This window comes from Microcaecilia unicolor, chromosome 6, assembly GCF_901765095.1.
Source record: "Microcaecilia unicolor chromosome 6, aMicUni1.1, whole genome shotgun sequence".
NCBI classification, from domain to species: domain Eukaryota; kingdom Metazoa; phylum Chordata; class Amphibia; order Gymnophiona; family Siphonopidae; genus Microcaecilia; species Microcaecilia unicolor.
In genome coordinates this window covers 176,269,848-176,292,957 of record NC_044036.1, presented here as the reverse complement: position 1 = coordinate 176,292,957, position 23,110 = coordinate 176,269,848, and the positions used below count along the sequence as shown (strand labels likewise).

The following is a 23,110-nucleotide window of genomic DNA, read 5'->3' as shown; positions in this document are numbered from 1 at the left end:
CCAAAAGAAACATCCATACCTGCTTAGCAGGAGCTAATACAAGCCTGTAGGTTGCCACATAAGTCCGCTGAGCCTCAAAGGCCTCAGGCACGATAGGGGAGGAGAGGAACCCTGTAGTACTAAGTATACCCTAGCTGGCAGATGAGGGACCCAGGAGCACTGAGTATCATCTAAAGGAATCCAAAAAGGATTAGCAGCACACCTTTTTCTCAACTGTCACCCAGCCATCACCAAGAAGAGGTGCAAATCTGTCCACCATCCGCTAGGAGACAGAGAAAATACTAAGCATTCCAGGCTGCACGATATTCTTAAAGGGCGAAGTACTTGGAGCTATTTTCTCTATCTCCTTCCGCTGGTGGATGGACATAACCCATTATTCTGGACTGGTCTGGTATTCATAACAAGGAATTTATAGACCTCTACCATATTTCGCTTCAGCCATCTGTTTTCCAAGCTGAAGAGCCCTAGCTGCTTTAGCCTTTCCTCATAAGAAAGTTATCCCATCCCCTTTCTCATTTTTGTCACCCTTCTCTGTATTTTTTCTAATTCTGTTGTATCTTTTTTTGAGATGCAGTGACCAGAATTACACATCGTATTTGAGGTGCATTTGATACCATGGAGCGATACAAAGGTATTATAACATTCTCATTTTTGTTTTACATCCCTTTCCTAATAATTCCTAACATTCTATTTGCTTTCTTATCCTGTCTCATGAGAAATAGACCAGAATGAAGGTGGTTTTGGAGATGCACACTGAGGCTTCAGCACCGGGGCAGTTTTTTTCAATTCAGTTTCCTTATAAATAGATACTTAAGATATCAAGGTGTTAAAATATGTGTTTTTATGAACCTACCTAGTTAAGAGCATTCTTAGATATTAAGTGGCCATAGTTTGGTTTACTGCTTGGACAGATGAGGGCTGCGAGTTCTACGAGAGGGGAATATGTTTTCCTATATGGGTAATAAACATTGAAACCTCACATACTGGGAGACATTTATTTAAATGCCTTGATATAGGTCTTTTCTTCTCCTGGTCCTTAATTTTGTGGGCTTCAGAACAGGAATCAGTTCTTTACTGCTGTGTCACTTCCTAGCTGACTGTGGTTTTCTTTTAGTTCCTATTCATTGTTTAGTGAATGTATGATTTAAAATGTAATTTGTGTTTATAAAAATTAGGCTGCATGTTAATGATGCAAAGAAATCAATGCTGTTCAGATGGTCAATGGGCGATTGTCATGTATTTTGAAGTATATAGTAAATTTTGTTTTGATCTGATCGCCTCCAGTAATAGTATGGAGGGAATAAAAGTATCTGGGGGTGGAAGATCAGCTCGGCGGTTTGTGTAATCTACTAAGTGAGGGGGGTTGCTGTGGTTTTGCTTGTTTGCAGTTCATGCCAGAGTTATGGTACAGGGTTTAAATGTACCGGTTGGATAGAGTTATCAATAAAAAGGTTAAATATTATGCACAGCTGAGGGGGGAGGGGTAAAAATGTTAAAAGTTTGATGACTATAAACAATGCTGTGTATCTGTTGAGTTAGGATGAAGTTGTATGCTCTGATTTGTTATCAAATAAAAACCGTTGATACATAAAAATTAGGCTGCATGTTATTAGGGGTGCAGTTGGAAGCTCTCTCAATTCCCCCCCTCAGGTGTACCTCAAAATCACTTTTCCTCTAGCACAAATGAGGAAAAATATTAAAAGAAAACAGGGGGATTTTAAGTACTCAGATTTTGAGCATTGTTCTCAATCATAATTAAATAGCCTGATCATGAGAATTGTTTTGGATTATGATGTTTTTGGGAGGTATTTTGGTTTTATCATTCATACTGCTTAATTTTTGCAGTATAAATAATGTACCTTTTTTCTCCTCCTCTCTCTTCAGTTTATCTTCTTCTATCTCCTTAGGCAACTTTTCCTTCTTCTCCTTTTCTACATCATTGTGGAGGTGCTTGGTGGTGTAGCTGAGTGCTGGTGAAAGCAGAATCTCCCCATTTTTGGCGAGCTCATCACGAATTTTAATGAAGAACTGCTGAAGCTCCACAGCATCCTCATATATCTCTGAGTCCGTTCTGCAAGGATAAGTTCAAACACAAACATATGAGGACATACAGGTGAAGGACATTTGCACACCTCTTGAATGTGTAAACATAAAGAATGCCAACACTTTCGCAGGTAGGTATACACTTAGGCACGTCAATGGAAGCAAAGCGACTAAGCGCACATACAAGTGGCACAGAACAGTGTTTCTCAAGCCTAGTCCTGGAGTACCCCTTGCCAGTCAGGTTTTCAGGATATCCACAAAGAATATGAATGAACTTGATTTGCATACACTGCTGCCATTATATACAAATCTCTTTCATGCAAATTCATTGTGGATATCCTGAAAACCTGACTGGCAAGGGGTACTCCAGGACCAGACTTGGGAAACACTGGCATAGAGTGTAAATAAAAGGAGGTGTTAACATGGGTAGAGCATGGATGGGCCTTCTATTTACAGAATATTGTAATTGCATGGTTACCTGTCACTTGCAATCACACCAGATCTACAGCTGGTGTAACTGCAGGCCAGGGGCGTAGCCAGACACCCAATTTTGGGTGGGCCTGGGCCCAAGATGGGTGGGCAGAAGAACCCTGCCTTGTCCCACAAGTGATTTGGTCTCTCCCTCTCCCGCCTGCATGCCATATGGTCTCTCAAACATCCCCCCTCCCCTGCATAGATTTTAAATAGCAGATTTTCACTGGCAGCAAGAAGCAACTCCTGATGCAACTTCCTGTTTCCAGGAATACATCAGAGGGAAGGCTGTGAGGCCGGTGCGAGCAGTATGTATCAGTCGCTGCAGGTGAAGATCTGCTATTTACAAGGTATGCAGGAGGGACAGTTGTTGAGAGTTTTCAGCTGGTGGGGCTTGGGGATACCTGCCAGCCACATCATAGGCGTGTTGCTACTGGGTGGGCCTCGGCCCACCCTTGGCTACAACACTGCTGCAGGTGCTTAAATGTAAGTCATACTGATGCCAGGTTACAGTAGTATTTTGTAACGGAATCTGAGCACCCAGATACGATTATAGAATAGGCTCTCACCACAGAGCATCGCGGCACCAAAAAGGACGTGCCCATTTATAGAACTGGCCCCTTAGTACTACGGATATATATTTGCCATGGAGATCTGAAATGTAAAATACCCCAGTTAGATCAAATTAAAAGTGCAGAAGACAGGTAACAGAACACACAGTTAATAAACAATGCAGTTAGCCTTTAGTGGAACAGGAAAATAATCTGTAGGATACCTACACTGTAGTGGTTACAGAATGAAGCTGTGAACCAAGCCGAGTCTCAGTCACCATCTGTTCAGGATGACCTCCCTGTCCTGGGTCAGGGAAGTTCCTTTTGCAAAATATAAAAGCTAAAATATTCACCAGGCCTTGCTGTTAAGTTCAACGACCAGAGTTTATTGTTTTAGTAGAATTACAACCACACTTCAAAAGTAGTTGTTGAAGGCAAACGTCATGTTACTGGTCAGGAATAATAGTTCCTCATTGCACATGCCTTTAGAGCTTAAGAGTACAATAATATCCACCTTTATGGTTGGTTGGTTGGTTGGTTGGCTGGAGGGAGGATAGATGATAGATAGATAGATAGATAGATAGATAGATAGATAGATAGATAGATAGATAGATAGATAGATAGATAGATAGATAGATAGATAGATAGATAGATAGATAGATAGATAGATAGATAGATAGATAGATAGATAGATAGATAGATAGATAGCCATCAATTTGGTGTGACCAGAAATTGAAATTATTTGAATCTGGAATGTTACCAGCTTGTTTAGAACTGCACAGACCACAATGTACAATTAATCTAAGAAACAGCAGGGCTCTATATCTAATAGATGATCTTAGGCTTCAATTTATATGACCGTGTGAATTACATCTTTAATGCAATAAATATCTATTGATAAATTTTCAAATTCTAGTATGATTTTTTACAGCTAAAATTCTGTTATACAGAAAAGCAGTACCATATTTTTAAAAAGTTACTGCCCTCCTGTGATTTCTTGTAGTCAAATTTTGCCTGTGCAAAGATCTCATTTTTATTTCATCAATTGCTTTTCAGGCTGCTGCCGAATCCCTTTGGGTGATTTAATTTTGCAGACTGCTCTTTGATAAAGCATGGTACAGACTGACTAGTCAGTCATTAGTATAGAATGCAGAAGAAAACCAAGTTGGAATTGTGCAAGTCAATCCTGCTAACTGTTGATGGCTTAGGTTGATTACTTAAAGAGAAAGAGGGACATGGATAAGAACAATGATCTGTATCTTGAAAGCTGTTTATATTATGTACCACTCTTGGCACAGAAGGACATGAGCTGAAATGCAATCATGGTAAATACACCAGTATGAAAAATGGTAAGAATACGCCTTTTTGGTTTCCTGAAGTATATAGTTCCAAATTTGACACAAAGAGAAATTGCTTCAAACTGTTTATTATAACAACTAGGACAGATCAGGAATCTATCCTTCAGCTGTTACAGATAATTGATTTTATATAGCTGTAATTAAGGTTACTAGTTCTCTTTAGCTTCTCAAGGACAGATCTTTCTGTGGTAATTATGTACTACATCTGCAGAATTTTTAAAAAGTTGTTTCATATGCCTCTAAAAGCCAATTTGTGATACAAAGTAACTTAAAAACATGAAACATTTGTAGATAAAAAAAACTGTTTGTCACACTGTTTAATAGTCTGTTTTTATCTCCCCCCCTATTTCTTATTTTTAAATAGGGAAAAAGACAGAGATAAGGTATGAGCGAGGAGGCATAACAGGGTTATCTGCAAATTTATTATCCTTTCAAAAATTACCTTTTGACCAACTCACTTAGATGCCTTGAAGCAATGTTTTCTAACATCTCAGCAAACCCTTCCTTGGTTCAACATTGTTGTGAAGTTCCTCCTTCTGAAGCGGCTTAGCGAAACAAAGGAGACCCTTGTTGGGGTAATGGAGTCGTGTTTTTAGCAGCCTTTTCAGCACGATTTTGGACATGGAAACTGAAACATTTGCACTTCTTGTCAAAAGGAATGACTGTCACAAAAGTGAAGTTTTTTCTTGGCTAGCGTAGCTCTTTCTTATGGAACTGATTTTTGTATCATATAGAAAATTGAGCTGAGAAGGCACCATAAGTTGGTAGTTATTTCTACACTGTGTGTGGCTGCTTTTTTCAGTAGTGGTTTTTTTCTCCTTATAGGGGAGTTGTTTTCCACTGCTATTTTTGAGGCTTACTACAGGAGCCGATGATAGAGCCCAGGTTTCTAAGAATAAAAGTGAACGACTTTCCCTGGGCAGTTGAGGCTCATTTATTTACTAATGATTAGATTTAAATGGGGTCTTCTCTCAATTTTATAGCAAAATATTTTTAGTAATGTGTTAAGTTGAATTTTACTCTTCCATTAGTACATTTGCTTATACATAAGATTAGTTTTGCACATACAATGGCAACCAGGGTATGCGAGGTATCATCTCGGTCCCTTAAATTCACTAAGAACATAGCCGTAGTACTGAATCATGCTAAACAGAGTTTCCTTCTGGAGTTCATAAGAAGTAATGTGTATAGACAAAGACTAGATATGCTGATTTCACTAGAACTTGAGATCCCGCTGAGGCTCTCTTCTTCAGATGGGCAAATAGTGTAATGGTATCAGTTTATTATTGAAATATGTAGCATGATATTTTGCTGGAAAAATACAGTTTTAAACTACAGCAGAGAAAATAGTTTCATTTCAAGCCCCTCTTCTCCCCCTCCCTTTCTCCTGGGGACTTTTGATAGCACGGATTGTCAATTACAAACACTTAAAGACAAAAGAGAGATATATAAGCTTCCTCTGCCCTTCCACCTAACAAAAGCTTGACTAAGGTGGGTACCTGAATACTCCATCTAGACATCTCCGAAAGCCAAAGACCCAAGAGACAGAAAGTCTGGAGACCCCATTGAAAACAAAGAACTCAGAGAAAAAGCATAAACAAAACATTTGCCTGTCATCAGAGGTATACCTGCCCCTCCCATCAACTATCAGACAAATGGATGCCAGGACATCTGCAGATCATGTGAACAGACTACAATAACCATAATGCCTTGCAAGTTATCCAGTACAAACCAGGAAGCAGGTGCTGGGATTCTGTGATCATATCCTCCTGCAGCTTGCAAGATATAAAAGCAAAAGCTGTTTCCCCAAGATTCAGATACTCTCTCCAGCTGCAAGCAACTCAGATCCACTCACTGCAGAAGCCCTGCTCCTGTCCTGACCATGTGCTCATCACTCAGCTCTGTGACAAAGACTCTCCTGTAAGTTATAACTTTTGATCTAGATTTGCTACCTTACTTAAGTACAGATTGTCTGTAAAGATCTGTAAGACCTACCTCTCATTTGGTTTGCAATATTATTTACATGATTTGTATATTAAATCAACCTTTTTGAAGCTAAAAATACGGTCTCTTTTGTTCTGAGTATATGGTATCTTTTAAAGTTATACTGATAGTGCATGGACACCTTTAAACTTAGTGCCATGCTCTGAGTACATGCTTTCAAATCTTGCAGTACAGAATACTGCATTTCAACAGTGATATATATATATATATATATATATACTTAATTTATTTAATTTATTGCAATATTGCAATTATCACCTTTGGTGATTGGTGGAGAAATTCATATCCTAAAACTTATAAATACAGCACCTGCTCTTAAATTATATAAAGTAGCGAGTGCTCTAGAGCTCTTTCCCCCAAGTAAATCATTTCTTGTAACAATAGGACCACATGACAGCAGCAGCTGTGTGATCCAACATTTGTAAATAGGCTTTGGCCGCAACAGTCATAGACATCTGAACATTGTGGATATGAAGCATCAGGGACTGCATTTTGTCTGATGTTAGTAAAGCTTTTGCTTGCACAGCATTCAGAATCACACCTAGAAATGAAATCTTGTTTATAGGTTACATGGTTGACTTTTGAAAATTGATGATGAACCCCAGACTATACATATATGCATCTTTGAGATCCAGTGTGCACAACCAGTCTATTTTCAGGTAAGGGAGTTGGAGAGAAGAGTGTTCATTCAGAATTTCTCTTTGAGAGAAAAGACTGAGATCCCAAGATAGGGTATAAGCCCCATCTTCTTGAGTGTCAGAAAACACCTAGAAAAGCCTTGATCCTTTTCCTGTAGAAGTGGCTAGACTGCAGGAGGAGATTGACCTTCTTCCTGAAGCAGGTGGGTATGGGTTTGAGGCAGATGATACTACAATAAAGGAAATGGCCCAGAGTTCCTAAGAACAGGATTTCCCTCTGCACACATCCAAGGTCACTAAGATCCTCCCCCAAGGACTATCCCTAACCACACCCTCTCCAAAAGACATCACATGATGTGATACCCACAAGTAAGCCTTCCTTTCTTAATAATACCTAACATTCTATTTGCTTTCTTAGCCAATGCTGCCGCACACTGAGCACAGGGATTCAACGTATCATCAACGATGACGCCTAGATCCCTTTCCTGGTTGGTGACTCCTAATGTGTCTCTCTTAAATACCTGGATAGGAGATATGTGCTAGTCTGCTAGCTGAATGTCTTACCATGGACTCTAACTGTGACCTTTCATAGACAAACCCTATCCAAATAAATCAAGGCTGCCTTTCCCACAGGTATTAAACTTCCCTCTCTCAATTAGCCTAACCCCAAAAAGTACAAATGACAGCCTAGGGCTTGAACCTGCCATCTTCTATTCCTTAAATACTTTATAAAATCCATATCAGCATTCTATAAAGTCCCTACATCACTTTAGGGTTTTGGCATTCCTGACAATTAAGCTCCACTGCATCCACGTTGCTCTTGTTTCTACCAACTGTCTATCTTTTGTTTCATTATACAGCACCTCTAGAATGGTTACAGGTATTCGACTCCCTTCACCTGTGTTCAGAATCTTAGCTAATTCCTCACTTGAACCCCTCTGCTCAGTGCTGCAGCGGCTAAGAAAGCAAATAGAATGTTAAGTATTATTAGGAAAAGAATGGAAAACAAAAATGACAACGTTATAATGCCCTTGTATCACTCCATGCACCTCGAATACTGTGTTCAATTCTGGTCATTGCATCTCAAAAAAGATATAGTGGAATTAGAAAAGGTGAAGAGAAGGGTGATGAAAATGATAAAGGGGATGGGACGACTTCCCTATGAGGAAAAGCTGAAGTGGCTAGGGCTCTTTAGCTTGGAGAAAAGATGGATGAGGGGAGATATGATAGAGGTCTATAAAATAATGAATGGAATGGAACGGGTAGATGTGAATCGTTTGTTTACTCTTTCCAAAAATACTAGGGGGCATGTGATGAAGCTACAAAGTAGTAAATTTAAAACAAATAAGAGACATTTTTTCTCCACTCAACGTGTAATTAAACTCTGGAATTTGTTGCCAGAGAATGTGGTAAAGGCAGTTAGCTTAGCGGGGTTTAAAAAAAGGTTTGGATGGCTTCCTAAAGGAAAGGTCCATAGACCGTTATTAAAATGACTTGGGGAAAATTCACTGCTTATTTCTGGGATAAGAAGCATAAAATATATTGAACTTTTTGGGGGGGATCTTGCCAGGTATTTGCGACCTGGATTGGCCACTGTTGGAAACAGGATGCTGGGCTTGATGGACCTTTGGTCTGTCCCAGTGTGGCAATACTTAAGTACTCATATACTATAATGTCCCAGAATGCTCAGGACACTCAAAAGCACAACATTTCCTGACATTACCATGAGCTCACTTCCTTTTCAGAGTTCCCTCTGAACAGCTGTATAACTAGTGACAAACTGTCCAGTCCCTTACATGATAATCCCTCTTTCAAACTATTTTCAGTTCTCTGAAACAACCGTATACCCCCCCAAAAAATAAAAGCTCATACACAAAACAAATAGCACACACAAAAGACTACACACAATGTGATAACCGCAAGCGAGCCTTCTCCAGAGTAGCCCCCACACTCTGGAATGTACTCCCTGAAAGGCTCCGCTTAACAAAAGACTATTTCTACTTCAGGAAGCAGGTGAAAGCTTGACTCTTCATCCAGGCCTTTAATGGAAGAAGAAGTAACTAACTTGTTAGTCTCACACACACAAGGAGTGACAAGGGCTGCACATACTACAGCAGAGTATGTTTATCCACTCCTACCCTAGTTGAGATAATATTTAACAATCTTTCTGACCTCATGTGCACCTTTCTTTAAATTAGTCACCTTACTTTCTAACTCTCTTACCTATCTATATGTTAACCATCTCTCTGACTTCATGTGCAACTTTCTTTAAATAGTCACCTTATTTTCTAACTCTTCTTACCAATCTATATGTTCCATCTTTGCTTATACTTTACACTGTCAATTACAATGCTCTATTACGTATTGTGTTGACATTGTAAGTAGTACACTATGCCATACTTTGTATTATTTGAATATTTTTACCATTAATTGTCTATTGCTCATGTTTGATTTATTCTTACTGTACACCACCTTAGGTGAATTCCTTCAAAAAGGTAGTAAATAAACCCTAACTTTAAAAAAATGGGATGAATTAACACAAGTTTGAAACTTTTGAATAGTAGCACCAATTCTTAAGGCTTCAACTCAATTTGTGACTATCAATCTAATAAAAAAACAATATGGACTAAAGGAGTGGCCTACTGATTAGAGTACTGGTCTTGACATTTAGAGGTGCCCGGTTCAAATCCCACTGCTGCTCCTTGTGATCTTGGGCAAGTCACTTAACCCTCCATTGCCTCAGGAACAAACTTAGATTGTGAGTCCTCCAGGGACAGGGAAATACACAGTGTACCTGAAAGTAACTCACCTTGAGCTACTACTGAAAAAGGTGTGAACAAAATTTAAATAAATAAAATAAATAATATTCAATTCAACTTTTAAACAAGGAGCAATACTGAATCATCAACTAAATAAATCAAGTTTGCAATATGCAACATCCCCCTCCCCACCCCAATATTCAGCCCATGGTTTTAGAGCTGCTGACTACCATGGTCTAAATTTAACCCAGACATTCATTGTCAGGGCCAATGGAAACTAGCATTAAATATTTCGGTCAACCAATAACCTGGAAGTTATGCAGATATCAGTCCATATTCAATGTTGGCATCTACATAGCTAAGCGAACAAACATAGGACAGTCTTTTCTGCAGTCCTAGGCACTAATATAGCCAGTGCTTCCATAACTGCCAGTTCCTCCTCAACGTCTCCCACGGACCTCTTTGGACAATGCCACAGTGGTCACAGAGGGGACAATATGTGGTTAAGTGCCGCTGAATATCCAGGGATGGCTGAGCGGGGTTTACGCAGCTAGGAGTGTCTCCTGTCTGATTAAACATCATTGAATTGCTATATCATCATTATTTACACAACAACATTTTTGAAAGTATTAGGATCTAAGGGGTGGAGTTAAAATGGCAGCATTTAGCTGGTTGGCATTCTCTGGCAGTTTACCTGCTGTTCGGTTTTCCTGCGTTTGATATGCCCCATATCAAGATGAAGGGGATAGTCAAGGCTGCTCCCTCGCCGGTTAGGTCTTAGAACATAACAGCCATACTGGGTCAGATCAATGGTCCATCTAGCCCAGTATCCTGTTTCCAACAGTAGCCAATCCAGGTCACAAGTACCTGGCAGTAGCAACACTCCATGCTACAAATCTCAGGGAACAGGTGGCTTCCCCTATGTTCATCTCAACAACAGACTATGGACTTTTCCTCTCGGAACTTGTACAAACATTTTTTTAAACCCAGATACATCAGCCGTTGTTACCACATCCTCCGGCAGCAAGCTCCAGAGCTTAACTATTCTTTGAGTGAAAAAAATATTTCCACGTAATTTCATTAAATGTCCCCTGGTCTTTGTACTTTCTGAAAGAGTGAAAAAAACAATTCACTTCTACCCATTATACATCATTTGGGATTTTATACACCTCAATCATATCCCCTGTTCAGCAGTTGATCAACAGATATGCCTCCAGGACCCTTTTGCAATTTACTGTGAAAATTGTCTCTGTAGAGGTTTCAGGCAGAAGAGATTCTGTACCTTTAGGCCTGGATATCTCACTCTCACCCCACTGCCACGATCGCCTGACCCTTTGACACTGGAGGTACTTCCCAGAGCAGAACTTGTGGCTGTGGATGTTCCGATCGAGGGCCCGGTTAATACAAGAGATAGCAGAGAGGTTGTCAGCATTGGAATTGCAGAGGCAGCTAGTACAGAGGATTCCGTGGAAGTTACTCTGGAGAGCATATGGACGGCTTTCCAGAGACTGGACTCAACGTTTGGAAGTCACTACTCTTGTGAATAAAACAGATTCCTTATCCAAAGGTTTGGAAAGATACTAAGTTGGAATTTACTACTCAAATTCAAGGCGTTAAAGAACATGTGAAATCACTGCAGGAGTTAACAACAGCTATAATTAAGGATAAAACTGTTGAATAGAAGGATTGAGCAAATTGAAAACTATAATCAGAGACAATTTATGTCTTTTGAATTTTCCAAGGTCACCAGGAATCTCATCTATGGAGGCCTTTAAGAAATATTTAATTGCAAATTTCCACTGGTAAGCAGGATTTTCTCTGTTTCTCTCAAAGTGTTGAGTGTGGCTCCCTGCACTAAGGGACAAGAGACTAGCACTTCAAATCAAGCATCTTTGACAGAGGATTCAGAAAGAACAACCTTGTTAGTTTCATTTGATTTTGAGCAGGATTTGAATGCTGTTACGAGGTTGTTTTTCTGGAATGTTCAAGTTCATTTTTTTGTTAAAAATATATGGATTTATCCAGATGTAATCAGACTGAAACAAGAATGAAGGACATTTTTTCTGGTCAGGAGACAGGATCTTAGAACTGGAAGCCTCTTTTTTATTAGCATATCTTAAATGTTTGATTAAATATCCTGGAGTAAAATATATTTACTTCCTTCCTGACCACTTGGAAGGCTTTTATAGATTTAAATAAGATCTGTTAGTTAGTGATTGATATTGATATTGTAATAATGCAGGGGTTTATTCATGTTAAGGCCTTTATTGTCTGTATGTTTCTTAGGATGGATGCTCCTCATTTTTTCTTCTTTATCTTTCCTATGTTTGTGGTCTAAAAAGGATGATTAGATTTTTTTTTCTTATTGAACTATTTATTTTTCTTTGAATTGTTGGCTCCGCATTGCTTTCACAACTGTATTGTTTTGTTTGCTTATAAATTCAAAATTTTAAAAAAGTATTAGGTTCTCTAGTTTCTACCTCTAAGCATAAAGTGCGTTTTGAAAGATGAATAGCATCTGATTCTGAATCTGAACTTTCATTCTAAGTCATGCTATGTTGTAGTGTATCATGAGGATGTCCATGTATTACAGTGTGAGCACAAGTTTAGGCATACCTCATCAAATGGTATATTTCATGGAATCTCTAAGTCTGTGGTTCCCGAACTTTTTAAGTTCACGGCACCCTTCGTGTGCAAACGCTTTTTTGCGGCACCTCCCACCCCACCGATTTCTGACGCCCTGGCCACACCAGTCCCCGTGCCCCCCCCCCCTCCGTCCCTATAACCAGCCTCTCCAAATGACATAGTGATTACAATTTATAACAAATTACTACTCTACCTATGAAAGGTTATTCCGTTATTATACTTCCTCTGTGCACACCCGTATGATTCACAAGCCAGCATGTTTGAAAATATGTGAGAATAAAAAATGCTACCAACAATAAAGAATGACAAAGTGGATGCCGATGCTGCTGCTGCCGCCCCCCGCCCCCCAAAGAAGACCTACTTTGATCCTTCTTGGCTGCCCTGGTGGTGTAGTGGCTGCTGCGGGGGCAGGAAAGAATCCTACTCTTTTCTGTCCTCTGCCACTCCTCTGTCTCTCTTTCCTCTTCTGTGCTGCACTGTTTCGCTGCCGGCCAGGTTTTCAAAATGTCTGCCGAAGTCTTGGCAGCAGCAATGCAGCACAGAAGAGAAAAGGGAGACAGAGGAGTGACAGTACACTGCCCCACTGCCAGCCCTGTACGCCCCTTCCCTCAGTACGCAACTGTTCATCGCGGTGCACAGTTTGAGAAACACTGCTCTAAGAGGACAGAACCTCTAAAAACTGATAAAACCCCACTGCTTTCTTTTTTCCATTGTTAATGAGGCCCAAAAAGTTTATTACTCTTAACAGTAACAGAAGCCTGGGTGTAGAGATAGAACAAACTAAGGTTCAAGACTCAATTTAGTAGATATAACAAATTTTCAAAAAGGAAATCTAAGCAGTTTACAAGCACAATTTTATAAGAGGAAAAGGTAACAACAAACATATAGTGGGACATATTTAGACAAATGACATCACATATTAATCCCCTTTAACGCATCCTCCAGCAACAAATTCTAAAGTATCAGTCTGCAAGTTCAGCGAATTCATTCAATGTGCTATAGAAGGCCTGATCATTTACATCAGTGCCACAGACAGTGACCAAGGTTGACAGGAACTTAGTGTAATAAACACTCAGATTATAAAATGACCTTTTAGATTAGAGTAAGATCTCAAAACATTCAGAGGTGGGACCTTATGAACCCCTGTTTTTTTTTAATTATATGAAGCAAAACCTATCTGCACAACATAGTCCCTCTGACGCCTTTGGTGCTCTTTCTTTAGTCAAATCCATCTCTTGAAGAAAAGTAATATGCTTTTTCTTTGTCTTAAAAACAAAACAACTAAAAGATCTTTTTATGCTTATAGGTAAGAAATATCCTTCTAACAGTGAGGTACACACAGTTAACAAAGGTCATAAAGCACCCCTATTAATATATATACAGTTGCCTTCTATTAACTTTGGGCATCTCTCCACTGCATAATCCAACCATAAGTAACTCAGCACAGACCCCTCTCCACAGTTAGACAAGCCAAGCCATCCCTTCTGTATGCCATTTCAACTTTTTTTTTCTTTTTTAAACTTACAACCATAAACCCCCCAACAACCCCCTTAATCCCCTGTAAACTTAAAAAAATAAATAAAAAAATCTGAATCCCATTCATCCAGCCCTGAGAAAGAATCAGAGCTCAGAAGACAAGGGAGCCTAGAACAAAACCACGTGCTAAATCTTACTGGTTGGAAGAACTCTTAAGACATAATAAAAACAAACCATTTTCAAAACCTAGCCCTCAACCCATAATCCACTGCTCACATTTATCTTTGAGTGCCAGCCCAGTCCCACAGAGCAGGCCCAAAACATAGCCTCGTGACTCAATTATGTTATGTCCCTCCTACCCAAACACATCAGATCCTCAAACTTACACAGAACCCACGCAATACAAAAAACAGAAACACAAATTTCAGACACAAACAATATAAACTGAAAAAGATAAAAAGATCTGCAATGCAGAAGAAATGTACAGCAGCCGTGCCTCGCCATAAGCCTTAAGGAGCAGAGCAGGAGCAGGCTGTGAACCAGAGAGACCAGAGCTCATATCCCACCAGAGCTCCTTGTGGCCAGGGCAAGTCATATAACCCTTTATTACATCAAGTACAAACAAGTACCTCAACTTGCCTTGAACTACCACTGGAAAGGCATGAGCTACATACAAAAAATAAAGTCTCCAACAGAATAAGTCCACCTTATTGAGGCACTCAGTAACCCTGTTAGCTCTGTAACAAAAGCATTGAAAAGGAAACAAAACAAAAAGTCAACATGCATCACTGCTTGAATGTCAACTTTTACAAAATTAGAGAATGATCGACTCCTGCTACATCAGAGCATTTTCCACCATCATCTTCCTCTAGGATGGTACCGTCTTAAGCAATTTGGGGGGTATTCCAAATTTTCTGTACATAAAGCTTTGCATACTGTAAGCCTGTCATGTGTTCTTTTAATGCTCAAAACTCTGTTGCCGCCACAGAAAACGTTTTTAAAAAGTATCTTATAACTCTAGTAAATTTCCTAGTTCTACATGCCACATCCAAATTCAGACCATCATGAACGTTATAGAGCCTGAGGATCACATGCACCTGGGCAGCTGCCATCGACAGGGACTGGTGCTAAGGCCCTATTTATTTTTCACACGATATTTCACCTCTAGGTTAAAAAGCTGAGGAATCTATGCAGTAAAGAACTGAGCTGGCTCTCTACCTTCAGCCATTTTGAGAAGATCAATAGTGTATGGACTGTTCCAGCATAGCATGTTCTTCAGATTGTCTCATTTATCAATTAAAAATTTGTGCTTATGGCCCATTCCATTCCAGTTCCGTAAGTTTGCTAACCCTCATCGCCACTTCAGCCAACCGCATAGAGGAGAATTTTCATAAGGGACGTCCATGTTTTGATATGGACGTCCTCGCAAAACGTCCCAATCCAGGGACGGGGAAACCCGTATTTTCGAAACAAGATGGACATCCATCTTTCATTTCGAAAATACCATCAGGGACGTCCAAATCCTTAAATTTGGTCGTCCCTAGACTTGGTCATTTCTGATTTTTGGCTATAATGGAAACCAAGGACATCCATCTCAGAAACGACCAAATGAAAGTCATTTGGTCGTTAGAGGAGCCAGCATTTGTAGGGTGAATGCAGTGGACTTCATAAATTGCTCCAAGGAACATAGCTTCCTTACCTTGTGTGCTGAGCCCCCAACCCACTACTGTACAACACTACCATAGCCCTTACAGGTGAAGGGGGGCACCTAGATGTGGGTACAGTAGGTTTGTGGTGGGTTTTGGAGGGCTCGCTGTTTCCTCCACAAACATAACAGGTAAGGGGGGGGGGTATGGGCCTGGGTCTGCCTGTCTGAAGTGCACTGCACCCACTAAAACTGCTCCAGGGACCTGCATACTGCTGTCATGAACCTGCGTATGACATCTGAGACTGGCAATCAATATTGTGAAAGATATTTTTTTGAGGGTGGGAGGAGGGTTAGTGACCACTGGGGGAGTAAGAGGAGGTCATCCCCGATTCTCTCCAGTGGTCATCTGGTCATTTCGGGCACCTTTTTGTGCCTTGGTTGTAAGAAAAACACGACCAGGTAAAGTCGTCCAAGTGTTCGTCAGGGACGTCTTTGTTTCTTTCGATTATGGGTCGAGGACATCCAAGGGTTAGGCACGCCTAAGTCCCGCCTTCGCTACACCTCCAATACGCCCCCTTGAACTTTGGCCGTCCCTGCAACGGAAAGCAGTTGGGGACGTCCAAAATCAGCTTTCGATTATACCGATTTTGACAACCCTGGGAGAAGGACGTCCATCTTCCAATTTATGTCGAAAGATGGGCGTCCTTCTTTTTTGAAAATTAGCCCGATAGTATTTTCTTGCATGTCAGCAACCAGCTGGACCACTTTCCTACCACCATCTCTAGTCTGGAATTCATCTTTTTTTGTAATCTTAGCTGCAAACTCTTCCATACCTTTGATTGCTTTAGTTCTAAAAATTTAGTAGAAAAAACAAGCAGCAGTTCTTGTATCTACTTTCATGTGTCTGCAGGAGCTAGCAACTGTAGTTCTCTCCTTCAGCTAAACTGTGGACCAAAGGAACCTATAGTCATGGTTCTCTTGTCCTCTCCTATTAGGTATCGAGTTAAATAGCCAAAGGCTTAAAGCTTGTCCCAGTAACATACAGTCAGTTAAGTTTCAAAGATATACATAATGAGCATGCCCAAGATAAAATTTGTATTTGTCTCTTCAATATATGCAAATTTATCTCATGAATATTCACTACAGAGATTCTGAGGCTGTAGGGTCAGCGGGAGAGGTCTAGGAATCCCTGAGTTACCTACTGTATTCTCTCTCCTCCACATTATGTGGAAAAGGATACTACCACCATGGTCCTCTCTCCTCTCTTTCTGTGTCATAGAAGCTGATCACCTTGATTTATCGTTTCCTTTCCAGGGCTCAGAGCTCTCGTGCAGTAATAGCCTCCATATCTGTCAGACTCTCGCCACAGGGTGTATATACACATCCAAATGGGCTACAACAGACACCATTCTCAAATAGTTATCATACATATAGATAACTACACAGCAGAAGGCACCAATGGTAGTGTGATGCCAAGCCCAAGCGCATCATGTCATTATACTTTGAGCATGGCCTAAATTATGTATTTTGCATAGGGTCCACATTAACTCTCCAAAACTGTAGTCAGATACTATCAGTAGGCATGGGAAACCTAGAGGACAACAGTGTCATACAGTTTAGTCCTAGTGTGATAGCAGAGCCTTTACAAAGTCTCTTTATTAATATTTCTATTAACAGTTACTATTCTGTGGTACATATAGATTCTAAGCAAAATGTTTTTGAAGAGTGAAAAAAGTGATGGTGGGAGTATTACATGAAATAATAATAAAAAAAGCTTACGGTTTAACTCACCGGTTCATTCTCCTTGCCCTTTCCAGCACATCAAACATGTGCTCTTGGAACAAGTCTAGCCTTCTGTAACGATTATTTTCCACATTCTTACGAATAATGTCAAAAGTCAAAGCAGGTTTGTTAGGGAAACTGGGATCAATGCCTGGTATTTCAGCCAATGAGTCACTATAGCACCTTCCCTCATCATCTTGATGGCTCATTACAGACACAAAAAGGTTGTGGATCAATTCTTGGATTAGTAATGTCACATTGGGGACATGAGAATCCTCATCCCCTTCAATGTCTCTTCGTGTTTCAAGCAAAACTTTATGAAGCACTAGGGCATCTTTATAAATCAAAGATTCAGGTTCATTGTAAGTGCAAGCATTATTGAACATCATCACAAAGTCTTCAAACATTGCATCAATGTCCTGGTACTTGTTGGCCATGAGGTGGCTCCTAATCTTCTCCATATCAATGGGTCTTTTAATAGTGACATAGTAGTCAGGGAGCTCGGACCGGGAAGGAAGCCTAAGGAAGATCGCGCTCAGCCGCCGGCCTCGTTTGTCTGTGTAATTCTTTACAGCTTCATACACCTCATTCAGTTTTTGCTGCATCGGGCTGAGATATTTTGACTTTTTAGGGGAGATACCACTCTTTCTACCTAGAGATAGATTTAAAAAATATAAACATGCATAAAAAGCAAGCACACTTTTAAACATCTGCGCTCACCCACGAGCATCCTTTTTTGTAGAATCTGTAATTGGTAATCCAAGCAGCATTCATAGGGATTAATAACAATCAGACCTGTAGTTGTATTCGGCAGTTCAATTACAGAGGACTTATAGGGCCAGATTCTATATTTGGCGAAGATGAAAAACATGCCTACCTGTATTCTATAACCTCTATCTAAAGATAGGTGCAGTTTACAGAACACATGACTAAAATTTAAGTGCACTCATTTACACCAATGAAAAGCTAGTGTAAATGTACATAAGTATTGCCATACTGGGAAAGACCAAAGGTCCATCGAGCCCAGCATCCTCTTTCCAACCGTGGTCAATCCAGGTCACAAATGTCCATGCCTAACTTTAGGCACGAAACAGCTTATTCTACAACACTGCTCGTAAACTGTAGGAACGCCCAAGACCCACGATAACACCCCTTTTTGAAACCCGCATGGTAGAATTTACACGGACTACTTTATAAAATACGCTATGCAAGTAGTGTGCGTAAATTCTAATTAGTGCCAGTTAGTGCTGATAATTGCTTAACAACCATCAACGCTGATTGGCTTAACCAATTGAGTCGCACGTGCAAATTAGAATACACAACTTTGCAATATGCAAACTTGCACACACAACTCAAGTCGCACTATATAGAATCTGGGGGTAATGGAATGATGCCACGTTTGGATTTTATTGTGGGCAAATTCAAAATGCAAAGAAGTAGAGAATATCCAACTAAAGAAGCATAAACTAATGAAAATAAGTAAAACAAACAGTAATTTTTAATTTGTCCTAACCATTTATCATTGTATAATAATGCAAAGAAAGACAGCATGATGTTCAAAAACCAGTAGGAAGGAGTTCCCACATTTCCTCTCTCTCAATTAATGCAATAGACTGTGCTTTATTTATAGACATTAAAGTGCTCCAAGGTAGAACCACCCAGCTTTAATTCCCCCAACTTCCAAACAAAGACAGTGAAAATGTCTGCTGTGTAAATGGATAAAAATTTCATGTGCACGGTAAAACCTTGCTAAGAAGTTTTACTGTGTGCATTTTAATTTTTGTCACATTTTTAGCACGACCATGGTAGTTAACATGCATTAAAAAAAACCCTCAAAAACTATAAAAATAAAAACAATACCATGTATGCCACCCTCTGTGTGGTAAACTCCTCTTCTAATGAACACAAACACAAGGAAAGTATTCGGCCATCCTTGCCATTGGACCAACATTCAAACCTCACTTAAAGACCAGTATTGCTGCTGGAGCACTGCAATGACACCAGACAGACCTGCTTTTGGTTAACATCGTGCGAAAGACTCCTAATGCAGGCCGTGATGAGTCTTGGATGTTAATAGATTTTTTGAACTTTTTACATCATCTGGCTACTGTTTCAGACACTTTTGCTGGGTTTGTGTGATTCACTGCAAGAGTTTTTGTTCTTCTGTTTCTAAGTCATACCAGACCAAAGTTAAAGGGTAGGTTTGCATAGGGATTCTTCTCTCCCTGAATCACCATCATGAGAGCCTCCCCCACCACGTCAAAATGATCTAATCCTTTGACATCAAAAGAAGGTATCTACTGCAGGGCAAACTCTGGACCTATACACTTATGTCAAACCAAAAAAGTGTCCCCCTGTTTGTCCTTTTTCCATACATCCCTAAAAAAAGAGGTGGGGAAAACATGTTCCCATCTCAACCCTTTTCCAACCCCCCCCCCCACCCCAAAAAAAATATATAAGAATTCCCTCTGCAAGCCACATATGACTCATCCTGTTGGAATACACACCCAACACTTCAGAGGTATCAGCATTTTTAATGGAAGACGGTGATGTAATGCCTCTCCTACCCTGAGCAGTTATTCTTTGGGAAGGAAGGGAGGGAGAGAGTTGCCCCAGAGGGGGCTCTCTCATTTGATATCAGGCAAACAGGTAAAGGGCTGCTGCAGAGGAGGCTCCTCCTTCTGAAATCAGAGGATTGGGACTTTAACTGTGTGATAGAGGAGGAATTGTGGGGGAGGGGGAATGGCACATCTTATGAGAAGGCATTTAGGAGACAAGGATGTTTCCCATGCTAACTGGACCTTCCACTCTAGGCTTAAGCATAGTAGATTTCTACTTGAAGCTAAGCACTTTTAGGCCTTACACCTGACCCTAAGAAGCTTTACAAAGCTCACATAAAGTAATGAACAAAGAGCGCATACTCTGTTATTTCCTGCAGGCCCAGCAAGGCCACATTTAAATATGGGTAGGTACTAATTTTAATGCTAACATCCTATATAATAATTTGCACCTCCAACATTCTACGTCTGGATGCCTGGGTTCGTAACATCCATTCCCACTCACTGCCCCGCCCTCGTGTCAAAACATAATGAGGGCGGAACAATGAGGAGGAAGGGAATGCAGGAGGCGAGAATTTCGGGACATCAAGGGGAGGGCAGGGCAGAGGAGAATTGATGGACATGGATGGGATGGGAGGACAGTCATAGGCACCCCATAGAAGAGGCTTGGGGAGGCTTAACCGTTACCTTCCCCAGGCAGCTCTCGGATGGTACCTCCACTCTTTCCCGCCCTCGGCTCCCCGACCGACAGCCCTCCTCTCCGCTCCTCCCCCTCCCCCCTTGTGCGTGTTTAACCCTTTTACTTTCAGGTGCAGCGACGGCAGTGAAGAGGACATCACAGCTTCTCCCTTCCCTCACACAGTGTCCCGCCTTCTACGATGATGCATTTCCTGTTTCCGCGACGGCGGGACACTGTGTGAGGGAAGGGAGAAGCTGTGATGTCCTCTTCATTGTTGTCGCTGCGCCTGAAAGTAAAAGGGTTAAATGCGCCGGGGGGGGGGGGGGGACGGAGAGGAGGGAGGGCAGGGAGAATCGCTTGGCATGGATGGGAGGGCAGGGGGAGAGAGGAGATGGCTGGAATTGGAGAGGAGGGCAGGGGAAGAAGAGATCACTGGACAGGAGAGGAGGGGAGGGCAGGGGGAGAGAAGAGATCACTGGACAGGATAGGAGGGGAGGGCAGGGGAGAGAGAATTGCTGGACATGGATGGATGGAGGGGAGGGCAGGGGAGAGAGGAGAACTGCTGGACATGGATGGATGGAGGGGGCAGGGGAGAGAGCAAATTTGCTGGATATGGATGGATGGAGGGCAGGGGAGAGAGAAGAGTTGCTGGACATGGATGGATGGATGGAGGGGAGGGCAGGGGAGAGAGGAGAATTGCTGGACATGGATGGATGAATGGGGGCAGGGGAGAGAGGAAATTTGCTGGAAATGGGTGGATGGAGGAGAGGGCAGGGGAGAATGGAGAGTTCCTGGACATGGATGGAGGGGAGGGGAGGGCAGGGGAGAGAGGAGAATTGATGAACATGGATGGATGAATGAAGGAGGCAGGGGAAAGAGAAAATTTGCTGGATATGGGTGGATGGAGGAGAGGGCAGGGGAGAATGGAGAGTTGCTGGACATGGATGGATGGAGGGGAGGGAAGTCAGGAAGGAGATGCACATGGATGGAGGGGAGGGAAGAGAGGAGAATGCTGGACTTTGATGAAGCCTGTTTATTCTATCTTTTAAAAAATACTACAAATAAAAATCACAAAAAAAGAAAGATTAAAACAAAAAAATCCATAGATAAAACAATCCGTATCTCATACCCCTGGAGTATATTACTCATTATACACCCTTCCCAATTACTACTTATCATGACAGAACATTTCTCCTAACTGTTCCCTTAAAAACATAATCGCCATTACATGATAACCCTGCTAGGACCCGTTTTATTTGTGTGAGAAACGGGCCTTTTTTACTAGTATTAATATAAATAGAAGACTGTTTTATTGTGAATGTTAAAGCATTCTATGCAGCAAGACCTTATTAAGTAAGTTAAAACGTATTGCACAGGCCCCTGAGAAAGCTTAAATATTTATCAGCTGTCCTATTTATCCAAAGATCTATGTATACCTAAAGATAAACTGATCACCTTTTTGTTAAGTTAAGAAATAATTAGGGCTGCATATTGATTAAAATATTTAATCACGATTAATTGCGTGATTAAAGTCGGGGTATAGCCAGCTGTTCGTTGGGGGGGGGGGGGGATAAATTTCCTCTCCCTTCTCCCCCTCTCCATTAGTTATCATACCTTCGCTGGTGGGGATGCCAAAGCCAGTCAAAGAAATCCACTGCCAAAGCATCCCCCCTCTCTCCATTAGTTATCATACCTTTGCTGGTGGGGATGCCAAAGCCAGTCAAAGAAATCCACTGCCAAAGCATCCCCCCTTCCTCCTTGTGCTGCCTCAGGAGTGAGGTCACCGATGCCAGCACTCCCCCAGCATGCTCAGTTTATGCACCAACTGAGAATGCTTGGGGAGAGGAAGAGTTGGTGGCTAGAGGCACCCTGTTGACCTCCTTGCTCTTGAAGCAGTATGAGGAGGAAGGGGATGACTCAGGCAGCAGATGTCTTCTACTAGCGGGGCTTCAGCTACCCCACCAGCCATAAAACAGGTACTGTAGCTTTGGAGGGGGTCTTCACCCATTCTCTTTCTCGTGTCCCCCTGTGACTTCACCCATTCTCTCTCTCGCACTCTCTGTGCCCCCCCCCCCCGTGCCTTCACTCATTCTTTCTCTCTCGCCATGTGCCTTCACCCATTCTCTTTCTCTCCATGTGCCCCCGGCCATCACCAGTTCTCTCTCTCTCCCTCTCTCAAATGTGCCTCCTCTCCCTCCCATGTTCTCCCTCAATTCCCTTCCTCACCTGCCTGCTATCTCTCCCAGGCCGCCTGCGGATCTCCCCTCCCTCCCCAGTTTACCTTGTTATTCAAGTCTTCACCCTGCAACATATTGAAGCACTGCCTCGGCCTGCATTGTGCCTTTCCTTCTGACCTTGCACCCTCTTCTGAAAACAGGAAGTTGCATCAGAAGGGGGCGGAACAGGTCAGAAGGAAAGGCTCAATGCAGGCCGTGGCAGTGTTTCAATATGCTGCCACAGCAGTGGGAGGGGAGGAACATTCGTCAGACCGGGCGTG

General features: G+C 41.5%; 1 protein-coding gene across 8 annotated transcripts in view; it reads right to left on the bottom strand.

Moving 5' to 3' along the window:
* The window catches only part of PBRM1 (polybromo 1), a 242,852-nt gene that overhangs the window by 109,934 nt on the left and 109,808 nt on the right, over nucleotides 1-23,110 (bottom strand). For all 8 annotated transcript variants that reach the window (XM_030207669.1, XM_030207663.1, XM_030207664.1 and 5 more), the window contains exons 17-18: nucleotides 17,386-18,028; nucleotides 1,860-2,071 (exon numbers count right to left, since the gene is read on the bottom strand). In XM_030207669.1, coding sequence (XP_030063529.1) covers nucleotides 1,860-2,071; nucleotides 17,386-18,028 — 855 coding nt within the window. The remainder of the gene's footprint in view (nucleotides 1-1,859; nucleotides 2,072-17,385; nucleotides 18,029-23,110) is intronic.